General features: G+C 42.0%; 1 protein-coding gene and 1 long non-coding RNA gene across 4 annotated transcripts in view; one reads left to right on the forward strand and one right to left on the reverse strand.

Moving 5' to 3' along the window:
* The window catches only part of FRRS1L (ferric chelate reductase 1 like), a 31540-nt gene that overhangs the window by 6916 nt on the left and 4117 nt on the right, over positions 1-20507 (reverse strand). Inside the window, exons 2-5 of one of the 2 annotated variants that reach the window (XM_074361964.1) lie at positions 20341-20442; positions 7090-7174; positions 4876-5014; positions 1700-1946 (exon numbers count right to left, since the gene is read on the reverse strand). In XM_074361964.1, the coding sequence (XP_074218065.1) occupies positions 1700-1946; positions 4876-5014; positions 7090-7174; positions 20341-20442 (573 nt within the window). The remainder of the gene's footprint in view (positions 1-1699; positions 1947-4875; positions 5015-7089; positions 7175-20340; positions 20443-20507) is intronic. The other variant, XM_074361963.1, reaches the window with a different exon arrangement.
* LOC141577477 (uncharacterized) lies at positions 7226-20419 on the forward strand. Of its 2 annotated transcripts, XR_012506498.1 has the most exons (6): positions 7227-9268; positions 9847-9944; positions 10042-14412; positions 17059-17099; positions 17663-17778; positions 20290-20419. It is a non-coding gene; the product is annotated as an uncharacterized LOC141577477 (long non-coding RNA). The 2 variants fall into 2 exon arrangements; XR_012506497.1 differs by having other exon boundaries at positions 7226-9268; positions 9847-14412.

Raw genomic sequence — 20507 nt, forward strand, 5'->3', positions numbered from 1 at the left:
TAACCATGACCTACCTCCAGTTCACATCTTCCTCACGAGAAATCTAATCCCATACCCTCCCCTTCAAGCCTCAGATCAAGGTTCATCTCCTTTGAGAGAAAGGAGGATGGATAGGGTTTGATCACTATTGTTAGAGAGAGTCTTCATGAGACAGAAAAAGCATGAGACTGAATGGGGGTAGGAATGTGCCTGTTTCATTTGGAGACAGAAGAACAACAGAAGCCTGAGAGGGCTTAGCAGGCAAAGTGGGATCAGAGGGCTTGGAATGTTAGGCTATTATGCCATCGATGTAAGAAGATGACCTTCTGAGGTGCAACACTTTCCAATTTGTAAAGCAATTTCAAATTCTTGTTTTCATTTAATCCTTACAATACTCCCATGAAGTCAGTATTATTATTATTATCCCCACCTTAGACATAAAGAAATTGTTCAGAATTTTGATAAAGGCTGGATACAGCTACCAAGGGGCAGAACCAACACTCAAACCTAGAGTTTTAGACTCCAAATCCCATCATTTAAAATGAGTTCATTTCTCTAGCCTGAGATATAGTTTATTTCCCAAGGTACTGAAAGTGCTCAAAGATGTAATTGCAGATCCGTTGTCACTAACCTGGGAAATAAGCAAATGGAAATGGTGCCACAAATCTGGTGGCATCTAAATGTTTTCCCAGTAAGAAACAGACCAAAAAAGGTATGAAATCTCCAGACTGATCATGGGAAACAATTTGAAAGGGAAAAAAAAAAAAACAGATCAGATAAGGCAATAGACAGTTGATGAGGAAGATGCAATTCCCAGAATGAGTTCCCATACAAGGACTGAGAATCACTCACTTCCATCCCTGGGCAGGCCATTAGGCTGATGAACCAAGAGGAATGGTGTAGACACAGCGTAGCTTGATTTTAGCAGCCTCTCAAAGGTCTCGTGATATCCTTGGGTCTTTGTTGGGGGAAATCCTGAAGAGGTTTGCCACCCAAAGTGAGGTCATCAATGGACCAACTTGTCAGAAATGCAGAATCTCAGGCCCTACCCCAGACCTACTGAAAACTGCATTTTAACAATATGGCCAGGAAATTCCTATACAGATTAAAATTTGAGGCTTAATGAGGTAAATAATAGGATAATTTGGTGGATTTATGACCATCAGATTAAGCATGTGAGCACTAATGAAACCCTTCGTGTCAGTCTCTAGAGAAGTCTCCAGAGGTCCTTTCCTATTCAGTGTTTTTGTATTTAGAGCAGAGGAGTTAAGAGTACTCACTGACTTTGGAGTCAAACAGATCTAGGTTTGAATTTTAGTTCTTCCATTAATTAGCTATATAGCCTTGAGTAGTTCCCTGATCACTCTAAAACGAGGATGGTAATTCCCACACTTCTCAAGGACATGGTGAGGAGTAAATGAGACCACTGTGAGAATTAAATAGAGCCCATACATCATAAATAGCAGATATATGATCTGTTTCATTAAGCACATAGCTCATCATATGCTATCTGGTATATCTTGCTCTAGCTACACATGTGTGTAACTTGTCCCCTTCCGTGTTCATGTGTATAAGTCCATTATAATATTCCAAAGGCAGGATCATATCTCCTTTTTTTTTTATATTATCCAAAGTGCTTATCACTCTTTTGTCCAGTAAATAATGACCACAAGCACAGCGGTGTCTGGTGTTTAATCCAGATGCCAAAATGTAAGCTTACCCTGAATGGCTGGACCCCAAGCAAACAGATAATACCAACTCAAATGCAGATCAACAATCGTTTCATCTCTGGGCACGTTCACAGGGCGTTTAAATCTGCAGGTGACCCGACTGTTCTCAAATACCCCTTCTTCATCTCTGGCAGGATTTCTCTGGATCTCCTTTGCCCACTGGCCTACGTTATAGAAGTGCTGTATGCGGACCCTGCCGTTGTCGTCATGGACACAGGCCATGACGTCGTCACCACCCTAACACAAGAGACGATGGAGAGAAAAGTCAAGGGTGCGTCTTCAGCAAGCTTTTCTGCTAGAAAGAAATTTCACTCAGAAATACACATTCCATTACCTTACAAAATTACCATAATTTGAAGTCCCACCTCCCGAATTATTTTAAATACCATTTTTACAAAGTTTGCATTAAAAAGCTTTAACCAAATGACCAGTTTGCAGCACAATAGCTGACATCCAGTGCCTCTTGATGTCCTGTTCAGAGAATATGTCACCAGCTCTCTAGCAGTCCTGCTGAAAACACATGCACTAACCTAACCATGAGCAATCGATCAGACAAATCCAAACACACTGCTCTGTAATCTTCAAAAGCGGTCAATGTCATGAAATACAAAAAAAAAAAAAAAAAAAAAAGAATAAGAAAGAGAGAAAGAAAGAAAGAAAAAGAAAGAAAGAAAAGAAAAAGAAAGAAAGAAAGAAAGAAAGAAAGAAAGAAAGAAAGAAAACCTAAGAAACTATTTCAAAATAAAGAAGGCTAAAGATACATGATAACTAATGGCGTTCTACACAGAATCCTGAGGCATAAAATAAAAATTTCCATAAAGGACAGTATTGGGACACACTGTATTCGATAATACCATCGTATCTGTTTTAAACTTCCTAAATTTAATACATTACACAATGAAAAAGAATGTCCTTGATCTTAGGAAATAGCCATTTAAATGCTTAGGGTTAAAGGGTCATGATAACTTCAATTTAACCTCCAGAGTTTGCAAAAAAAATAATAGAAATAGGAAATAATAGCAGTCAGAGTACAAGGAGCAGACAGTGGTGATGGTTCCACACCATGAGTGTAATTGCTGCCACTGAACTGTATACTTTAAAATGATTAAAATAGTAACTTTTATTTACTATGGATGTCTTATCACAATCAAAAAGTTATCATTTGGTGAATCTAGGTGAAACATACATATAGGAGTTTATGGTACTATCCTTGCAGCTTGTCTGTAGGTTTAACATTTTTTGAATAAAAATTTTTGAAGTTCGAGGTATTCATTACTTATAACAAATGTGCCTCTCTGTGAGGAATGTTGATAATGGGGGAGGCACTGCATGCATGGGGACAGGGTATATGGAAATTTTCTATTCAACTTGCTGTGAACCTCAAACTGCTCTAAAAAATGCAATCTAATAGAGAAAACGGTAATGCACCATTTCCAAAAAAGTTAATGGCTACTAAAAAGGGGTTCCATTTTGCTTTTCCTCTGCATCAGGTTTTGAAATTTTTAAAATTTGTGCTTCTTCTTGGAATAATAGGGGAGTGGTGAGGGTATAGCTCAAGTGGCAGAGCACGTGTTCAGCATGCACAGGGTCCTGGGCTCAATCCCCAGGACTGCCTCTAAAAATGAATAAATAAATGAACCTAAGTACCCTCCCCTTCCAAAAAAAAAAAAAAAAAGGAAGAAAAAAGAGAGACCTATATTTTAAAGGCCTTCAGACAGCAAAATGTCAAACACAAAATTTGAGTAATTCTCACTTAACCTCCCTCGTCTGAGCCTTGCAATGTTAACGGCTGCACCGTTAAGTGCAAATGCATTCCAGGACAAGAAATGGTCAACTGCGCGGCCAGCCAGCTTCTGGGATGGCACACACCTGTCGTTTCGCCTATTGACCATGAAGTAGGACATAAGTGACAGAGCTTCGTATCCATGCAGTCTTACCAGTTGGACCCATTGTCTTACCGCCTGGACTGAGCAGCTCATTCTCCTGGTGGCTTCTCCAAGAAATCCACTGGCACTTTGACTGCTTAGCCTGATCCCCCGTCTCGTTTGCAACCCGCCTGCAACCCATGTCCAGTCCACTAGCAAAGCCTGCCTGTGTTACCTTCAGAACACATCCCAAATCTGAGCCCTTCCTACCACTCCTGCTGCTGGAACCCTGGTCTGAGCTGCCCTCCTCTCATTGGAAAAGACTCAGAATAGACCAGGTGAAGAGAAGAAGCATTGTCTGGACAGAGAAGTGGCACAAGCAAAGGTACGGAGAGGCCTACGAATGCCTGGCTGTGTGGGAAGCGCCCTGGCACACTGAATGGCAAGTGATGGGGCTCTGGAGGAAAGAGGGAAGAACGCACCAGAGGCACAGAGAGAAGCAGAGACAAGGGATGGACAGCTACCCAGGCTCCTGAAGCCCTGCCTATTCCTGGTCACAGTCCTTTCTGAGGTCCAGATGTGTCCTTGCCCTTGCGTACTGTGGCAGACTGAACTGGTGGCCCCAACTCTCTCCTCCCCTGTTGCTGCATTCTATATCCACACCTACTGGTAGAGGGAGTGACTTTCCTGCCCTCATTCTGGGCTTGGCTGCATGACTTACTTTGGGCAATGCACTTTTAGCAGATGTGATATATGAGCTTGGTTTTGAAATAAGCTTGGATGGCCCTTGCACTTCCGCCTCTGCCATGGGAAGAACATGCCTTGGTCGCTACTGGTTCCCGAATAGTTAGAGAAAGCCTGAATCCAACCCATGAATTGGAGCCAAGCCCAGCTGAGTCCCAGCCAATCCACACACAGATGAGCAGCAAATAAATGCTTTCTATTATGAGCCACGTAGTTTTGGAGGCTCTCTTGCAGCATTACTGTGGAAATAACTAATGAATATAGGTACCATGGGACATCTTGTATTCCTCATAACCAACTCCTCCCTCTCCATTTGAGCTAGTCTGAATTTTTTTAACTTGTAATTAGAGAGCCCTAACAAATATAATTGTTATAATTCTTTGATCCATTTATTGGCTTTGCTTTGAAAAAGAAAATCAAATGCCAGAAATTGGATTCTCACGTTTAAAAGTGGCATGGTATCTTAAGAAAAGCATAACCACGCCCACTCTCTAAAATCTAAAGCAGCACAACAAACTGAAATGAATAATCAGTTTCCACCGTGATTTGCATCTTACCATTTTCTTGTCTGAAGAGAAGCCAACTGCCACCCAGCCATCCGTGTCTGCGCTCAGCTCAAATTCCACATCAGCCCCTATCATCCGGTAGCTGAGGAAGTAGTCACAGGTCTCCGCATTACAGCCCGGTTTGCCGTATCTACAGGATACATCAAAACAGATATTACTGCTTCCTTCTCTACTTATTCAAAATACATGAAGAGAGCATCTATGAATCAGGCAGGATGCTAAGCCATATTAAGACATAAATTAGATCTTTGCTACCTGGGATCTCAAAACCACAATTTCACACTCGGGAGAGACCTTGGCGATGATCTGCTCCTCTGTCTACATACAAACTGAGGTCCAGAGATAGGAAGGGAACTTCATAGTGAGCCAAGCTGCAACAGGACTGAACCTGGGCCTCCAGTCCTAGGGTTCTCAGCATCATATTAAAGCGTCTCAAATATTAATTATTACTAAACTATTTCTGACTCCCCTTTAGAGAAAAAAAAATTCTGAGTCAATCATTTAAATTAGTTTTGTTAATTAAATGCATACCAATTCTTTTCACTTACAAATTTTCAATTACACTCCAAAATTAAACTAACAGAAATGAACAAATTGAATGTGGACTGAACTACAAAACCAGGGACTTTTAAATTCATAGCTTTCATGTGACAATGATGTCGTTTTACTGAGAGCAACTTTCTGCTTACCTGCATGTGGTACCCCTGATTGTACTCCGCAAGATCTTTACTTTGAGCATGTTCTTACTACCGGACATGACTCCACTCTCCTCCACTTTTATCTCTTTGAGCTGCTGGAGGACCCTAGGCACCAAACGAATACCTCCTCTGGTATTCACTGGGCGCGAACGCATCATTTATTTATTAAATTTGCCTTTGCTCTATTGGGCTGCTTGGTGCTAACACAATTACAAATTCAGGCTCTAAAGAATAGAGCACTGTAAGGTGGTTATCCAGATCATCAGATGATGCATTCATTAATCTGTTTAAGGAGCATCACTGAAATGGAAACACGAATTTAAATTTTTTTACAGAGGACTTGTGAATCCTTTAAGGATCGGCAAGCCCTAGTTTAAGGAACACTGTTTTATACTGTTTTCAGAAAGACAGAAAATTGCAGCAACAGGGTGGGATACTCTTAAGTTCAGATGAAAGGGATCTGAAGGTACAGGAGGCAAGGCTGCTAAGTGCTGACGGAGGAGGGAGGCAGGGAACATGCAGCTCTACTGGCAGATACCCTGAGCAGTTGGCAAGAGGTATAAGCTCAAGACCCCAGGAACTGGGGTGAAGCAGCTGAAGGGGGGCGAGGAAAACTAAAGGAGGGGTGAGAGGGCCAGAAAGCAAGTTGCCCTGAAGCCAGCAGAGCACTCAAATTCCTTTCCTCCTCAAAAATATCCCCTAATCAGCAGACTTATTCATTGCTGGCCATCTTCTTCAATAACAGAATCACTGGATTTTAAGAAATTCCTTAGAAATATCCTTGTGATCCAAAGAAAACATAAAGCTCCCATATTCAATTTTTTTCTCTATAGACCTTGAGTGTAGAAGCTCCCCACCCAAAAAACAAAAAAAATCAGTGCAGTGGTCATCAAAATCTTTACTCAAGGACAATTTGTTTTAGAAAATAAAGGACTCAAAGAGAAGCAGAGCTGTCTAGACAGGAGACCCACTACACTACTGTCTTCTAGCTCCAACCCATCACGTCTTGATAGAAGACTACTAATAATCAGGCAGGAACTTACTAGATCTGAGACAACCAGCTAGACACAATAATCAATGTGTAATGACTAGCGTCTTGACAGCTATCCATAAGTCATGACTATCGATTTGAAAAGGAATTGGGTCTTAGACATGTCTATCACTGCCTGTCCCGCCCACTCCCCTGCTCAATAAGCAGAGACATATTCTGTGTCATGTGATTCATCTTCAAACAGCCAACTGGTTAGAAGTAGACACCCAAGCCAATGGCAGCACAGGCATAATTGAGGAACCAGAAAAGAACGCTCCATTGCCAAGTGGCCTGCTACAGCTCAAGGCCTTGAAGACTGAAAACTGTGGTGGCCCCCGTTAATAGACCACATCCCTGCTGACGCTATGAAGAGGTACCGGCCCCTGATCAGAATGAACCGCATGCAGTGTAAATACTACCTTGAGAAGTAAATCAATGTCTTAGCTTTACAGTTATCCAGCTCGCAGATCTACCAACCTAAAGCATCCCTTAGTTTTTCCACAGTCATCCACTTTGATTTTGGCAAATGGATCCACAGGAGGAGCAGTAGGGAAAGGGTAACCTGGCCAGTGAGAATAAATAATGGTTAGAAAATCCAGTAACAAGTTTTCCAGTAACCCCTTCTTTTTAATATGCTGACTATTCTTTATTGCACGCATCTAGAAACATTCAGGACCCAGAACAGGCTTTATCATCCTCTTTATGAGGGGCAGGTGTAGGGCACACGTCTTTGAACCCAGTATTACGTGTTAACTAAGAAACCACTTTTTTTACAGGCAAGGAGCCTGAGGCACTGAGAAAGGGCATCATGTCATAACCGCTGGCGCACCACTATCCCCTGGGAGTGTGAAAGTCACAATTTTAATACAATACACATGCTCTAAGAGAAAAAAAAAATGAACAGTGAAACATTTCTGTACTCGATGGCAGAAGTTTTCCATTTATAGCTATACATGATAATAGGATTTTTCTGCTTCTGTGAACTTCCATTTTTCATTAAGCTGTATACAACATTTTCATGTCTCACTAAATTCTTTAAACATATCGTTTCATGCAGCTGTGAACCTTTCTTGCAAGAGTACTTAAGACGACAATGCATTCAACCACACATCAAAGGTGAGCCTGCATTACGCTTCCACCTTGTAACACAAATATTCTTCTCCTAGGCTGTTCACTCCCTGCACAGGAACCGTATGTGATTCATCCTGTATTTTCTGCTCAGCACAGTGGACACTGAACTGATTGTCAAATGAATAAATAAAATCACCCATAGATATGAGGCGATGCAAATAAACTTTAAAAAATGATTGTACTAGTTTTTCTTTTCTTACTATTTTGACATCTTCTCTTTGTGATTAGTAATGTTTTTAAAATGAGGGTTTGTTTACTTTGTTCCATTAAATTATATTTAAAAAAAAAAGCTGCCAGGCCACACCTTCCTGGTTCTCATCTGTGCACTTAGGACAGTTTATCTTTACTACCCTAGACCTTAATCACATGCTGAAATATAGCCCTATCTTTTCACCACCTTTAAGTAACTGGGCCAAATGCATTACTTTTTCTATTTTCATGTTTATTTTATGCTGAGTCCTAAATTCATTTCAGCACTATAGGCTGAGTCCTACCTTGGATGAGATTTTTTGTTTTTCTCTTAATGTTTATTCGCTGTTCAATGCTACAAACTATGGTAAGCACCTTCCTAATGTGTTTTTCCTCTTATTTTTCACTACAGTGCTGACACCCATCTTTTCTCAGAATATTTATCCAGGAAAGCAATGACTACTTATGCTTGTAAGATTCTATGGGTTTCTGAAAAAGACAATTTCTTGTAATGTTGCTTTTGATTTAGGCTCCCCGTCTTCTTAAATTATCCTTACTACTGCTAGCATCTAGGGTAATAGATTGGAATGCAGCAGATTTCCAGCTCAAGAAACACCAATTATTATTACTACTGGATTATTACTATTAAAGTTTGTAAACTAACCATTGGGTAAGATTGTCTCTAGAAGAAGAATGGGTTTCTAAGCTCCAAGTAAGACCAAATTTTGGAACAAAGCTCACTTATAAATGTGCTGAACTAGTTTATTAGTGTAAGCAAGTAGCTGTTTCTCAGGGCCTTTCTAGCACTGATTTCCTATTATTTTATTCGCTTCTAAATCTTGGAGTGAGAACTCAAATGCATTTGGGCGTCATTTAGCAATATCACATTCTTCCCACTGTGTAAGATGTTTTACAACAAAGAATTTGACTGGTTTTGTCCCCAGCTCCTAGGAGACTCTAAATCCTTGGAATTTCCCAACAGGTCTCTGTTATTCATGAACTCCTTGGGATCCACACTGGAGTTTATGCTAAGAGGTGAGATGACTCAGGATAGGGCTGGTCACTAGAAAGACCAACCACATGATTAGGGGTTGGGGCTTTGAGCTAGCCCCACCTCCAGAGAGGGGGTGAGGGGCCGGAGACTGAGTTCAATTATGTAGCTAATGATTAAATCAGCCATTTCCACATATTGAAACCCCAAGAGAAACTCTGGACACTGAAACTCAGTGCAGCTTCCTGGTTGGTGAACACACTAATACGCCGGGAGGATGACGTGTCCTGATTCCACAGAGAGGAATCCCGTCCTTCCGGGACAGGGAATGGAAACTCTGCATTGGTGAGTCCCCCAGACCTTGCCTTATGCGTGTCTCCATTGGCTGTTCCTGAGCTGTATCCTTGATACTAAAACTGTACTTGTATATAAAACTAGTTCCTGAATTCTTTGAGACATTCTAGTGAATACAGAACCCAAGGGGTGCTGTGGATAGCCCCTGGATTGGTAGCCAGTTGGTCGAAAGTGAGCAGTCTTACTGTGGGCCATGCCTTTTAACCTGTGGGGTCACTAGTGCCAGAATTAAATTTCAATACACCAATTGGGGTTAGAATCCAAATATAAGCAGAGCGGTATTAAAATTTTCCTAAAATTAAGTGATCTCACTATTTGGCATAAAATAAGTTTGGACCACACGCCAGTATTTAAGCTGCTGCATCTCAGCTGTAACCCAGCCTTCCGCAGCCACCTCTAGGATGGCCTAGTACTCTGCAAGCCACATTTCTCCTCTGCCAGCTGGCTAGCCCCTGCCAAAAGGAAACATCCGAGGGCAGCTGGGAGGCGGGAGGAGGGAAAGACCATTACTTCCCGTTTGATGGCTGTCCAACAAGCAAATCCTCAGCAACTCTACTTCATCCTTGCAGTGGCAGTTGGTTTGAGTTTCCAGCTTTTTTTCCTGGACTCCCAGAACCAGCCTCATCAAAGGAACCAGCATCAGCTGGGCACAGCCCAGTCTCAGAGGGTGAGTTGCACCTCTGCTGGGGGAAGGGGGGCAGGGGAGGCCCCTTGCCTGAGCTCTAAGGTTCTCACAACCTCAAGCCCTTCTCTCTGCTCCCCAGGGCTGGCAGCTGCTTCCCACAGTGATTTCTCTGCACTCCTTTTTTGTTCTGCGGTCTCCCCAGCACCTTCTCAGGCAGTTTCCTAGGCTGGTTATTCTGTTTAAAAAAAGCTTAAAAAACAGTTCCTGTCTTTCTGACTGAACTTTGATGGGCAGAGACTAAGCATATCAGTCCTTGACTACCGATAAAAGGTATCTATAAAGACTGCATCTTATTAGCAGTTATCATCTTGAAGGCTAGAGAATAACAATACTCAATAGGATCTGTTTTGCACTGTGCAATTTTATTGGAAAACTGTTTTGACTGTAGAATTTTAATTTTTAAGTACCTTAGGTGCACAGAATTGATGATATTTCTTGGTTTACAGAACACATATCAGTCTATAAAAGCCCATTTTGTATTTTCCCCTAACTCATCCTTAACCCCACTTTCCTCTCTGCTTAGACACACGGTCAAGTGTATTTCATGTATATCCTTCTGAAAATTATGGAGGCTTTAATACAAATGAGCACTCTGACACACACAGCTAAGAAAAGCAGCATTTTACTGTGATAATCTGTAAGGACATATTAGTAATAATGGACACCAGATACCATGGGTTGAGGGGTAACTTTTCATCTCTGCCAGTTCCCCATGGGCCATGGAATTCTGCCTGAGGTCCTGCCAGATTGCAAAAAGCCTTTCGTATTTCCAGTGACAGCATCCTGAAACTCTTGCATGAATCGCCTTGTAAGATAATTACCAAAAGTGTCCTTAGCAGAATCTAGATTTAAAGTTCAGCTTCCAGGCACAATTTCTCTCTATGCCAACAGTGCCACCTGGCCACGCTGTACACAGCTGTGCTGTACTGACCAGTCCACGGCCATGCACGAGGTCTGGAAGCAACTGAGCAGAGCAGACCAGTGAGGGCCTGCCCCAACTTCCCATCCACCATCCATGTGTTCATTTTTATGTATGTGGCCTCTTGAAAGATACACGTTTGTGTCTCCTTGGACCATAATCTTTAAATTTGATGTAGTCAATAATTTTTCTTCTTTTGGCTTATTCACTTTAGGATGTCTAAGAGATTGAACTCCACTCTAAGGACGTGGAGCTATGTCTCTAGATTTTTATTTATTACCTTCGTAGTACTACCATTCACATTTAGATCTAACCCCTTTGGAATTTATTTTTTATGTGGTGTGAAGTAAGAAATCAGTTTTATTTTTCTCCCTACACTGAATTCATTTTTCTCAACACTTTCTAAATAATTCATCTTTCCCCAAGTGATATATGACAACATAAATAATTTACTGATTCTCACATAAACTTTGGTCTATTTCTGGGTTTTCTGATTTGGTCTGATTTATTGACTGTTCCTAAGCCAGGACGACACTATTTTAATTACTAGGCTTTGTAACATTTCAATATCTAGCAAGGCAAAACTGTCTTAGCAATTCATGAAGCTTGACTCTTTCATATAAAGTATAGAAATCAATTTGTCAAGTTCTCTCCACAAACGCTGCTGGGTGCTTGTCTGGAACTGCATTAAATGTACAGATGAACTGGAAGAGATTTAACATCTTTCAAATACCAAGTTATTCCTTCCAAAATCATGATATATCCCTTCATTTATTCATGTATTTTATATCCCCTTAACAGTCTACCTTATTATTCCACAAAGGACCAAGGCATTTACCTCTGTCAGGTAAAATCTGAAAACTACAGATTTTTGTTGCTATTTTAAACAATATCTTGTTTTATTTTACATTCTCCAGCTTACTGCTAGCGAAGAAAAGGGCTTTTGGTTTATGTATGCTGAACTTGTCTACGGCAACCTTACTACACTCTTGATTATAGCTGTTGCTTCTTTTTGGATTGTCCATGTAAATGCTCGTATCAAGAGAGATGAAAACATACATTCACACAAAAACTTGTACACAGATGTTCACAGCAGCATTAGTCATAATAGCCCAAAAGAGGAAATAATTCAAAGTCCATCAACTGATGAAATACAATATGAAACAAAACATGGTATAGCCACACAATGGAACGTTATTCAGCCATAAAAAAAGAATGAAGCGCTGATACATGCTGCAACACGGATGGATCTTGGAATTATTTTGCTAAGGGACAGGAGAGTCACAAAATAACCACATGTTGTAGAATCCCATTTGCATGAAATGTCCAGAAAAGGCAAATATTGTGACAGAAAAGATCAGTGGTTGTCTAGGGCTGGGAGTGGGGGGCAGGGGGAAGAGGGGACTGCAGGGTAATAGCTAAGGAATACAGGATTCCATCTGATGGGATGAAAATATTCTAAAATTGATTATGGTGATGGTTGCACCACCCTGTGACTATACTGAAAACCACTGAATTATACACTTGAAATGGGTGAATTATATAGTATATGAATTATATCTTAATAAAGCTGGTGTGAAGACCACATTCCCTTGCTCCACTTAGCCTAGTTCTGAATTCAAGCATCATGCATCTGATTGATGGCATCAAAATCATGCTCAGGCTCCAAGGCAGTTCTCCAACCTCTGCTATTCCAGCAGGCACACCAGACAGAGGCGGGGACAGACAAGGAGGGAGCCAAGCCATCACACCTTCCAAATGTCCCCACCTCTGTTTTGGATTTAGTTTATTTGCACCTCCACCCTTTCCCTTGACTTTTCAGAGAGCCAAATCTTGATTTGGGTAATTATTCTCATTTGTGTGTGTGTGTGTTTTCCATTTCATTTATTCCTACCCAGATCTGTACTATTTCCTTCTTTTTTGTTTCTATTTTGAGTGCTTAGCCCATTTGTTTTCAATCATTCTTATTTTCTGAAAAATTTATTCAAAACCATAAATTTCCCTCTCAGCTTTTAAGTTCAGGCCAAGCATTTTGACACACATTACTTTGACAGTCATCGTAAATGTACTTTAATATTCCTTTTGATTTTCTCTTTAACTTAAGGGGTAATTTAATGTTGTTGTTGTTTTTTTTTTTCTTAATTTCCAGGCACAGGTAATTTTTCTTTCTATATTTCTGTTAATTTCAAATTTTAGTGCATTGTAGTCACAAAATATCTGTATGATACAGGTTCTTTGGAATTTACTGACTTCTGTATGTATTGGTATATGGTCAATTTTAGTGGTCATTTCAATTTGAGCACTTCCCTGTGTGCTCAAAATGAATATGATTCTGTATTTGGAGGTTCTATACATCTACTTGATTGAATTTAGTGCTTGTATAATTCAAATCATACCAATTCCCCCCTTCATCTGGTCCCAGACCAGCACCAACTAGTCTACTTTCTTCTTCTATGAATTGCCTATTCGGGGACTTTCATATAAATGGACTCATACAACATGGGGTCTTTTGTATCTGGCTTCTTTCACTTAGCATGTTTTCAAGGTTCATCCATGTTGTAGCATGTATCAGTCTTCATTCTTTCTTATGGCTTAAAAATAGCCCATTGCATGGATATACTATATTTTTTAAATCCATTCAGTGTTTGATAGGCATCTGGGTTGTTTCCACTTTTTGGCTATTATGAATAATGCTGCCATGAACATCTGTATACAAGTTTTTGTGTGAATATATGTTTTCAGTTATCTTGGCGTAGAATTGCTGTGTCATATGTTAACTCTATGTTTAACTTTTTTGAGGGATTAACAAACTATGTTCCAAAGTAGCTGCACCATTTTACATTCTTACCAGCAATATATTGGGGGGGGGTGTCTTTTTTTTTATTATTATAGTTATCCTAGTTGGTGTGACATGGTATCTCATTATAATTTTGATTTCCACTTCTTTAATGACTAACAATGTTGAGTATCTGTTCATGTCCCTATTGGCTATTTGTATATCTTCTTTGGAGAAATGTCTAGTTAGAGACTTTCTCTGCTTTTTAATTGGGTTAGCTGTCTTTTTTATTGTTGAGTTGTAACATGTTAGGTTTTTAATCTCTGTTATGTCTACGGTTATTTCCCCCCTTTTTAAAATTCCTAATATTATTTGCCTTCTCTCTCTTTCCTCTTGATCAATCTTGCCAGAATCCTATGGTGATGGTTAATGGTATGTGTCCACTTGGCTGGGCCAAGTGCCCAGATATGGGGTCAAACATCATTCTGGATGTTTCTGTGAGAGTCTTTTTGGATGAAATAAACATTTAACATTTGTATCAGTGGACTCTGAGTAAAGCAGATTGCCCTCCATAATGTGGGCGGACCACAACCCCACCTGAAGGCCTGGGTAGAACAAAAAGACTGACTTCCCCCAAGCAAGAGTAAATCCCGCAGCAGATGGCCTTCAGACTTGAACTGCAGCATCGGCTGTCTCTTGGGTCTCCAGCCTGCCAGCCCGCCCTGCAGATCCTGGACTTGCCAACCTCCAAAATCGTGTGAGCCAATTCCTTAAAATAAATTTCTCTTTCTCGCTCTGTGTGTGTGTGTGTGTGTGTGTGTGTGTGCGCGCGCACGCGCGTGTTGTATGTGTGTATACACACACATCCTATTGGTTCTGTCTCTCTAGATAACCCTGACTAATACATTTATTTATTTATTCATATTTTCAAAGAATCACTTCCGGCTTTCTTGATTCTCTTTACCAAACACTTGGTTTGTATTTTATTAAATTCTGCTTTATCTTTATTATTTGTTTCCTCCTACTTTCTTTATAGAGTTATTCTCTTCTTTCTCTAACTTCACAATTTCTTCTTTCCTCATATCAGGACTTAAGCCCGACAGTCAACTGCCCCGAGGGGTATTCCAGGACATTCCACAAGCAAAGCAACGCCATATGCCCCGCACTGAACTCCTCCGCCTCCCAAATACTCTTCCTTCTTTGTTTTCTGTCTTAGTGAAGAATCCCACCACCCACCCCTGGTCTCCCAACCCTGAAGCTTCAGTTCCAGAATCCTCCACCTGGCATGTTTACTCAGCCATCATTCCCTTCATTCCCACCTCAGAGACCTGAGTCTGCCTCTTGGCTACTGTACCGCCTCCTACCTGATTCCCCCACCTCACTTCTACGTCTTCCATCGTGGGCCATCTTTATAAAACACAAATCGGATCTTGTCACGATGCAGTGTGAAGACTTTCACTGGCCTTTCCCCACCCCGTCCCATCTCTCCTACACCCTCTTGTCTTCCTTGGTCTCGAGATGTAAGGGTCAGATATCGAGACACGGCCAGCTTCTCCTCCTCCCCTTAGCATGTCCATGCTCCCACTTTTTTTTTATTCCTGGCTTTTGGTGTTTTTGTTTGTTCCTTTCCCTTCACCTTTCATTTTAGTGCTATTCCTTTTCTTTTTCTCTAAAATAAAAGTCTGGATTAAAACCAAGTAATATTGGTTTGGAGCAAAAACAAATTTTTTTTTCTTCTTGTTTCTTCTCACACGTGCCCTGTAAACCCTTCCAATAACGATTCTCTTTTGGAGCAGGATTAAAGCCATTTTTCTTCCTGCAGATGTTCCTATAACACAGGAGGCACATATATTCTTGTTTCATTTGTCCAGGTTCTCAATATGCTTTTGTGGTTTCCATTCTTGTCTAATCCACAGACACCATCAGTTCCTCTACTGCAGTCCCTTGAGTCTGTTTTGCTACACTCCACTGGGTAGTTAATGGCTTCTGGTTTGCTATTTATTGCTTCTAATTAACTGCTTGGATCACAGCCCTCAGGTATTAATTTAGTACTTGATTTCTTGAAGTTTTAACCAAAAAGTATCTGTTTAAATCTCAGAGCTACTGCATCAACCTCGTTCTAGAGCTACTGCATCAGCCTCGTTCTTTTTCCAGACTGCCTGAATTGTTTCTGCTTATCAGTCATACAATGAAATGAAAAATTTAAATGCCCAGGGACTTTGTGAACTAGAACATTCCACATACATGGGGAGCCTGTTTAGCACAGTTTTCATGGTGGCACTCCACCACTCAGGAACCTGCAGTTCCCAACTGTCTACCCTAGCAGTTCCAAGCCCCTCTTCTCAAGTTTGCCCATAAAAATACCCCATCCTGCCTGTCACACTGCATTTCCTAGTGCAAGTCAACAGGGACCCTCTGTTCCAAGCAGGCTGGATACCTTGTACTACCCTCATCCAAAAAGTCAATCAACAAACGCACCCAGTTCTCTGCTACTGTCTAGTTGTGTGAATTTGGCTACAATGTGTAAATTTTCTGCGGGTCAGTTTCCTTAACTCTAAAGTGGGGATAATAGTAGCATCTAAGTCAGAGCGCCTCACTATAAAGATTAAAATTAATAGGAATAAGGTACTTAGAACAGTGACTGGCACACAGCAAGCACTGTTAAAAGTTAGCTCCAATTAGTGTTATTAGCAGGCTACATTCATGGAGATAAATGAGATGCAGATTACTTACCTTTAAATTATTTAGCCTTTCTGTGATGTGTTTCAGTTTTATTTTCCTATCTCAACTTCAGTAAAAGATTTGGAGATTATAAGCTATCTCCTGCCCACAATCGGTATATATAAACTGTTTCTACTTTTTTACTGAACAAGGTGATAACTATCTTTGCTCAAACCAAAATACAAATGGAGAGGTACTATAAACAAAAAAGAAGTGTGCGTGTGTGGTCTTTTTATTCTCAGACAGCACAGATCTATGCACCACAAGGGGAAAAGCACCCCAAATGTTGTTATGTATGGTGATGAGTTATGTATCCACATACGATATATGATAGATGTAGGAAGAAGAATAGAGGCAGGGGAAGGAAATCCAGCCCTTTCCCCCAAGCTCTGTTCTTACTAGCCTTACTAGCTCTTTCCCAATGTTGGAAAAATTGTGGTCAGAACTTGATGGTCAGAAACTGACTGATTGGGCCACGTTTTATAAACGGTCTGATAACTATGCCTTAAAGATAAGCAATCGTGAATGGTGTTCCGCAAGCCAGCTACAGCTACCTTCATCCATGTGGCTGGCTGGTGAGACTCAGACCTGGCCTGCCGAGCTTAGCAGCAGGGAAAAGGGAGCAGGAGGCTTCACTTGGGACTTAACTCGAAGCCAATGTCCAACCTGATTTTTTTCAGGGAACCCTCAGAAGAGGACCATGTTTGACCATAATCATGTGGTAATCCATTTTACGTTCTACTCCTGTTCTGAATATATTGATTCTGGATTGAGATCCTCATGGGGAAGAGTTATGAGTAACAGGATTCAAGCACCAAAAAACCTATCCAAATTCTTGACTACAGAGCACACAGAGGGTCGTGGCAGGGTTAGACACTGTGCTGTGGGAGAATACCCTTGCCTGGCAGAGGGTGGGAGAAAAGCAGGGAAGGCTCCGTGGAAGAGGCAGCATTTGAGCTGGGACTGCAAGGACGAGTAGCACAGGCTAAGACAGCGGGAACCCCCAAGAATTCTGAAAACTAGCATCATTAAACAAAAACAATTTAAATTTAAATCTATGAACATGTTAGGGTGTAATCAGAGACACCAAATCAGCTAGTTTTCGAGCCTCTGGCCTTGGAGGTCTTGGGCAATCTACACACTAGAGAAAGGGTCTCTGGACAAGATGGGCAATGGTCACTGGGCTTTCCCATAGTTTTAGGGAATTCTCCATCCCCACCCCCGTTATTCTAATTCCTTTTTTCTGATTTCATACTACTGGGCCACTTTCTCGTTAAAATTCAGTTTCCTGGCTACTTTGAACCTGAGAAGGGGGTGCCCTGCATAGAGGAAACAAGCAGTCAAATCACTGGAAAGAGACAACCCCACTGGCATTGAGAGGAGGAAAGAATACTTTAAAGGTACTATTCCCGCCCCTTCACTTGCCACCTCCTCCAAAATTAACTAGGCTACGTCCTTTCTTCTCCACTGAATTCTTCCCAGGGAAATCCACCCCGTACCTCTCATTTCCTGAATCCATCAACTATTTTAAGCCTTCCCTGCGTCTCGTCATGGCACATGACACTCTTCCTGATGCTCTTTTTTCTTTCACCTTCTGGGTGGGACACCCTTCTGGGACATTTCCTGGTTCTGCTTCTCCCTCTCTGGCAGTACCCTTTTAAGACAGTGTCACTGATTATTTCTAAGGGTCTGGGGAAAGTTTCTACTCAGGATCCACGGGGCTAAAGCCTGAGCCCAGGGTAATCCAGTAGAGGTAATCCAGCGGCCCCTGAAAAGGCTCACCCCACAAACACCCCCACGAGCACCCACCAGATGGTTGTAGGATCAGCCTCTGAAGATAAGTGAAATGGTCAGAGAGAAGACTAGAAGAATGGGCAGTGAGAGCTCAGCGTGGGGAAAGGGGAGGAGTGAAGATGGTTGTAAATGAAAGATGGGTCAGAGAGAAAATTCCAGGTAAAGGAGCTGAAGCTTCATCTAGGGCGCAGGTTGGAACCATCACAGATTTTTAGGGTTAGAGCTGGGCTTCAGGTTATATGCGCAGAGTGGGTGCAAGCGGCAGGCAGACCAACTAGGGATTTGTGCACACATCATAGGCTCTGCTGCCCCTGTGGGGTCATCTTACCTAAATGTTCCCCCACTGTGTCCCACCAAAGTCGCTCATACTTCCTGGTTCAACGCCACAAAGCTTTCCTTAGGACAGCAGCCCATCTGATTTCCATGTTCATAAGACTGCCTGGACTATACCACCAACTTCATTCTCTCTGTATATACAAACTGACGTAGAGTCTGACCTTGTTCTCCATTTGTTAGGTATACACGCCCAATGAGAATATAACCTCTCACCTGGCAGTGTGCTAGGCTGACTTTGAACAGAGTAACTATGTACTAGATGCTTTCAGAAACAGATGGGTTTTGGACTACTTATTCTTTTCCAGAGTGACAGATTCTACTTCTGCCTACTCCCCATTCTCTCCTTCTCCCTGGCCACACAGCTGCCACGATAGAAGACCACGCTTCCCAGCCTCCCTTGCAGCTAGGTCATATAATTACGTTCTTGCCAAAGGAAGGTGAGCAGCAGTGATGTGTGCAACCAGCCTAAAGGTAATTGCTTGTCCCAGACTTCCTCTCTTTCTCCTTCCCTCAGACTTGAATAAAGACATGCAGGCTACTTGACTTCCAGTCAGGTAAGGACAAAGCCCTAGGAGGTTGGGGAACAACAACACGGAAGGAACCCAGGTTCCTAAATGATGTTGTGGAACAGAGCTGGTTCATCAGCCCAGACCAGCCAAACTCATGTGAGAGAAAAATAAACCATCTTATTTAAGCCACTATATGGTGGGGTCCCTGTTTCAGAAGTCAAGCCTGTATCCAACCAATATATTTCCCCAAATCCATTATCTCCATTTTCCTTTATACAATAATTCCAATTTTTGAATTGGGCATATTACTTCCCAGCTAAAAGGGTACATTTCCCAGCCTCCTTTGCACCTATGTGTGACATCAAGACTAAGTTGTGGCTAACGAAGTTCAAGTAGAACTGTTACATAGGACTTCTGAGTAATCTCCATATAAAGGAGTCAGTGACCTTCTTCTTCTCACTTACTCTTTCCCACTGTCTGGAAAATGAATTTAATGGCTGGAGATCAAGCAACCATTTTGGACCATGAAGTTAGATGCTAAGAGTTATGAAGAAGCAGAAGACCAGGATCAGTGCCTCTGACGACCAGTTCTACACTGCCTACTTCTAGGTTTCTTTACATGACAGAGGAACTTCTATTTTATTTCAACTATTAATGTTCGTTTGCTGTAGGTCGTTAAACTTAATCCTAAGTAACAGGTACACTCAGCATCATATCAACTGCTGGGACACACAACATTTCAGACCCCAACTTGATTCCTAGGATATTCCTCTTAGCGGAAAAAAAGGAAAATCACTTTCCAAATTGCAAACGTAAGCAGCCAGTTTCCATTCCTTCTGAACAGAATCAGCTTGGCTTTCGTGCTCACTGAAACAGCCTTACAGGGAGGTCTGCGTGACAAGCAGGCCCCAACAATGGTGGCTCACATTAGGGGTCCGTGACAGGTGGGGAAACAGTAGAGAAGTGGGATGCGAGTAGGGAAGGAGATGTGACCCATCTCTGATGGCAGGCAGTGAGCACGAACAGAACCCGAAGATCGGGACACCAGCCACTGCAAATTTAGGTCAGTATGGACAGAGGGGAAATAAGGCAACATCTCTCTTTAAAAGTTGGGATTTCTGCCTCCTACCAGCTGCTCTGATCTCACTATCCCTAGGCCAGACGGCGGTCTCCTCCCTTACCATCCCCTACCCCAATCCCTGACAGAAAGAGAGGGTGGAGGCCAGATGCTGAAAACCTGGGGAACGTTGACTCAGCCCCACTTGTCCACAGTTTCACGGTGCTTGGCTGACCACCTCCATCTCCCAGCCTCAGTCTCCTCACCTGTAAAGCGGGCCGCTGGTGGAAGAAGCTGACAGCTCTTCGGGCTGCTTTTCCAGGTGGATGGGGAACCTGAGCCATGCACTCCTCGACCGGGCCTCGGCTCTGCCAGAGCTGCCTCCGTTCTCAACCTAACCAATTCCTCGTCCCCCAACCTCCGTCCCCCGCCC

The sequence above is a fragment of the Camelus bactrianus genome, chromosome 4 (assembly GCF_048773025.1).
Source record: "Camelus bactrianus isolate YW-2024 breed Bactrian camel chromosome 4, ASM4877302v1, whole genome shotgun sequence".
NCBI classification, from domain to species: domain Eukaryota; kingdom Metazoa; phylum Chordata; class Mammalia; order Artiodactyla; family Camelidae; genus Camelus; species Camelus bactrianus.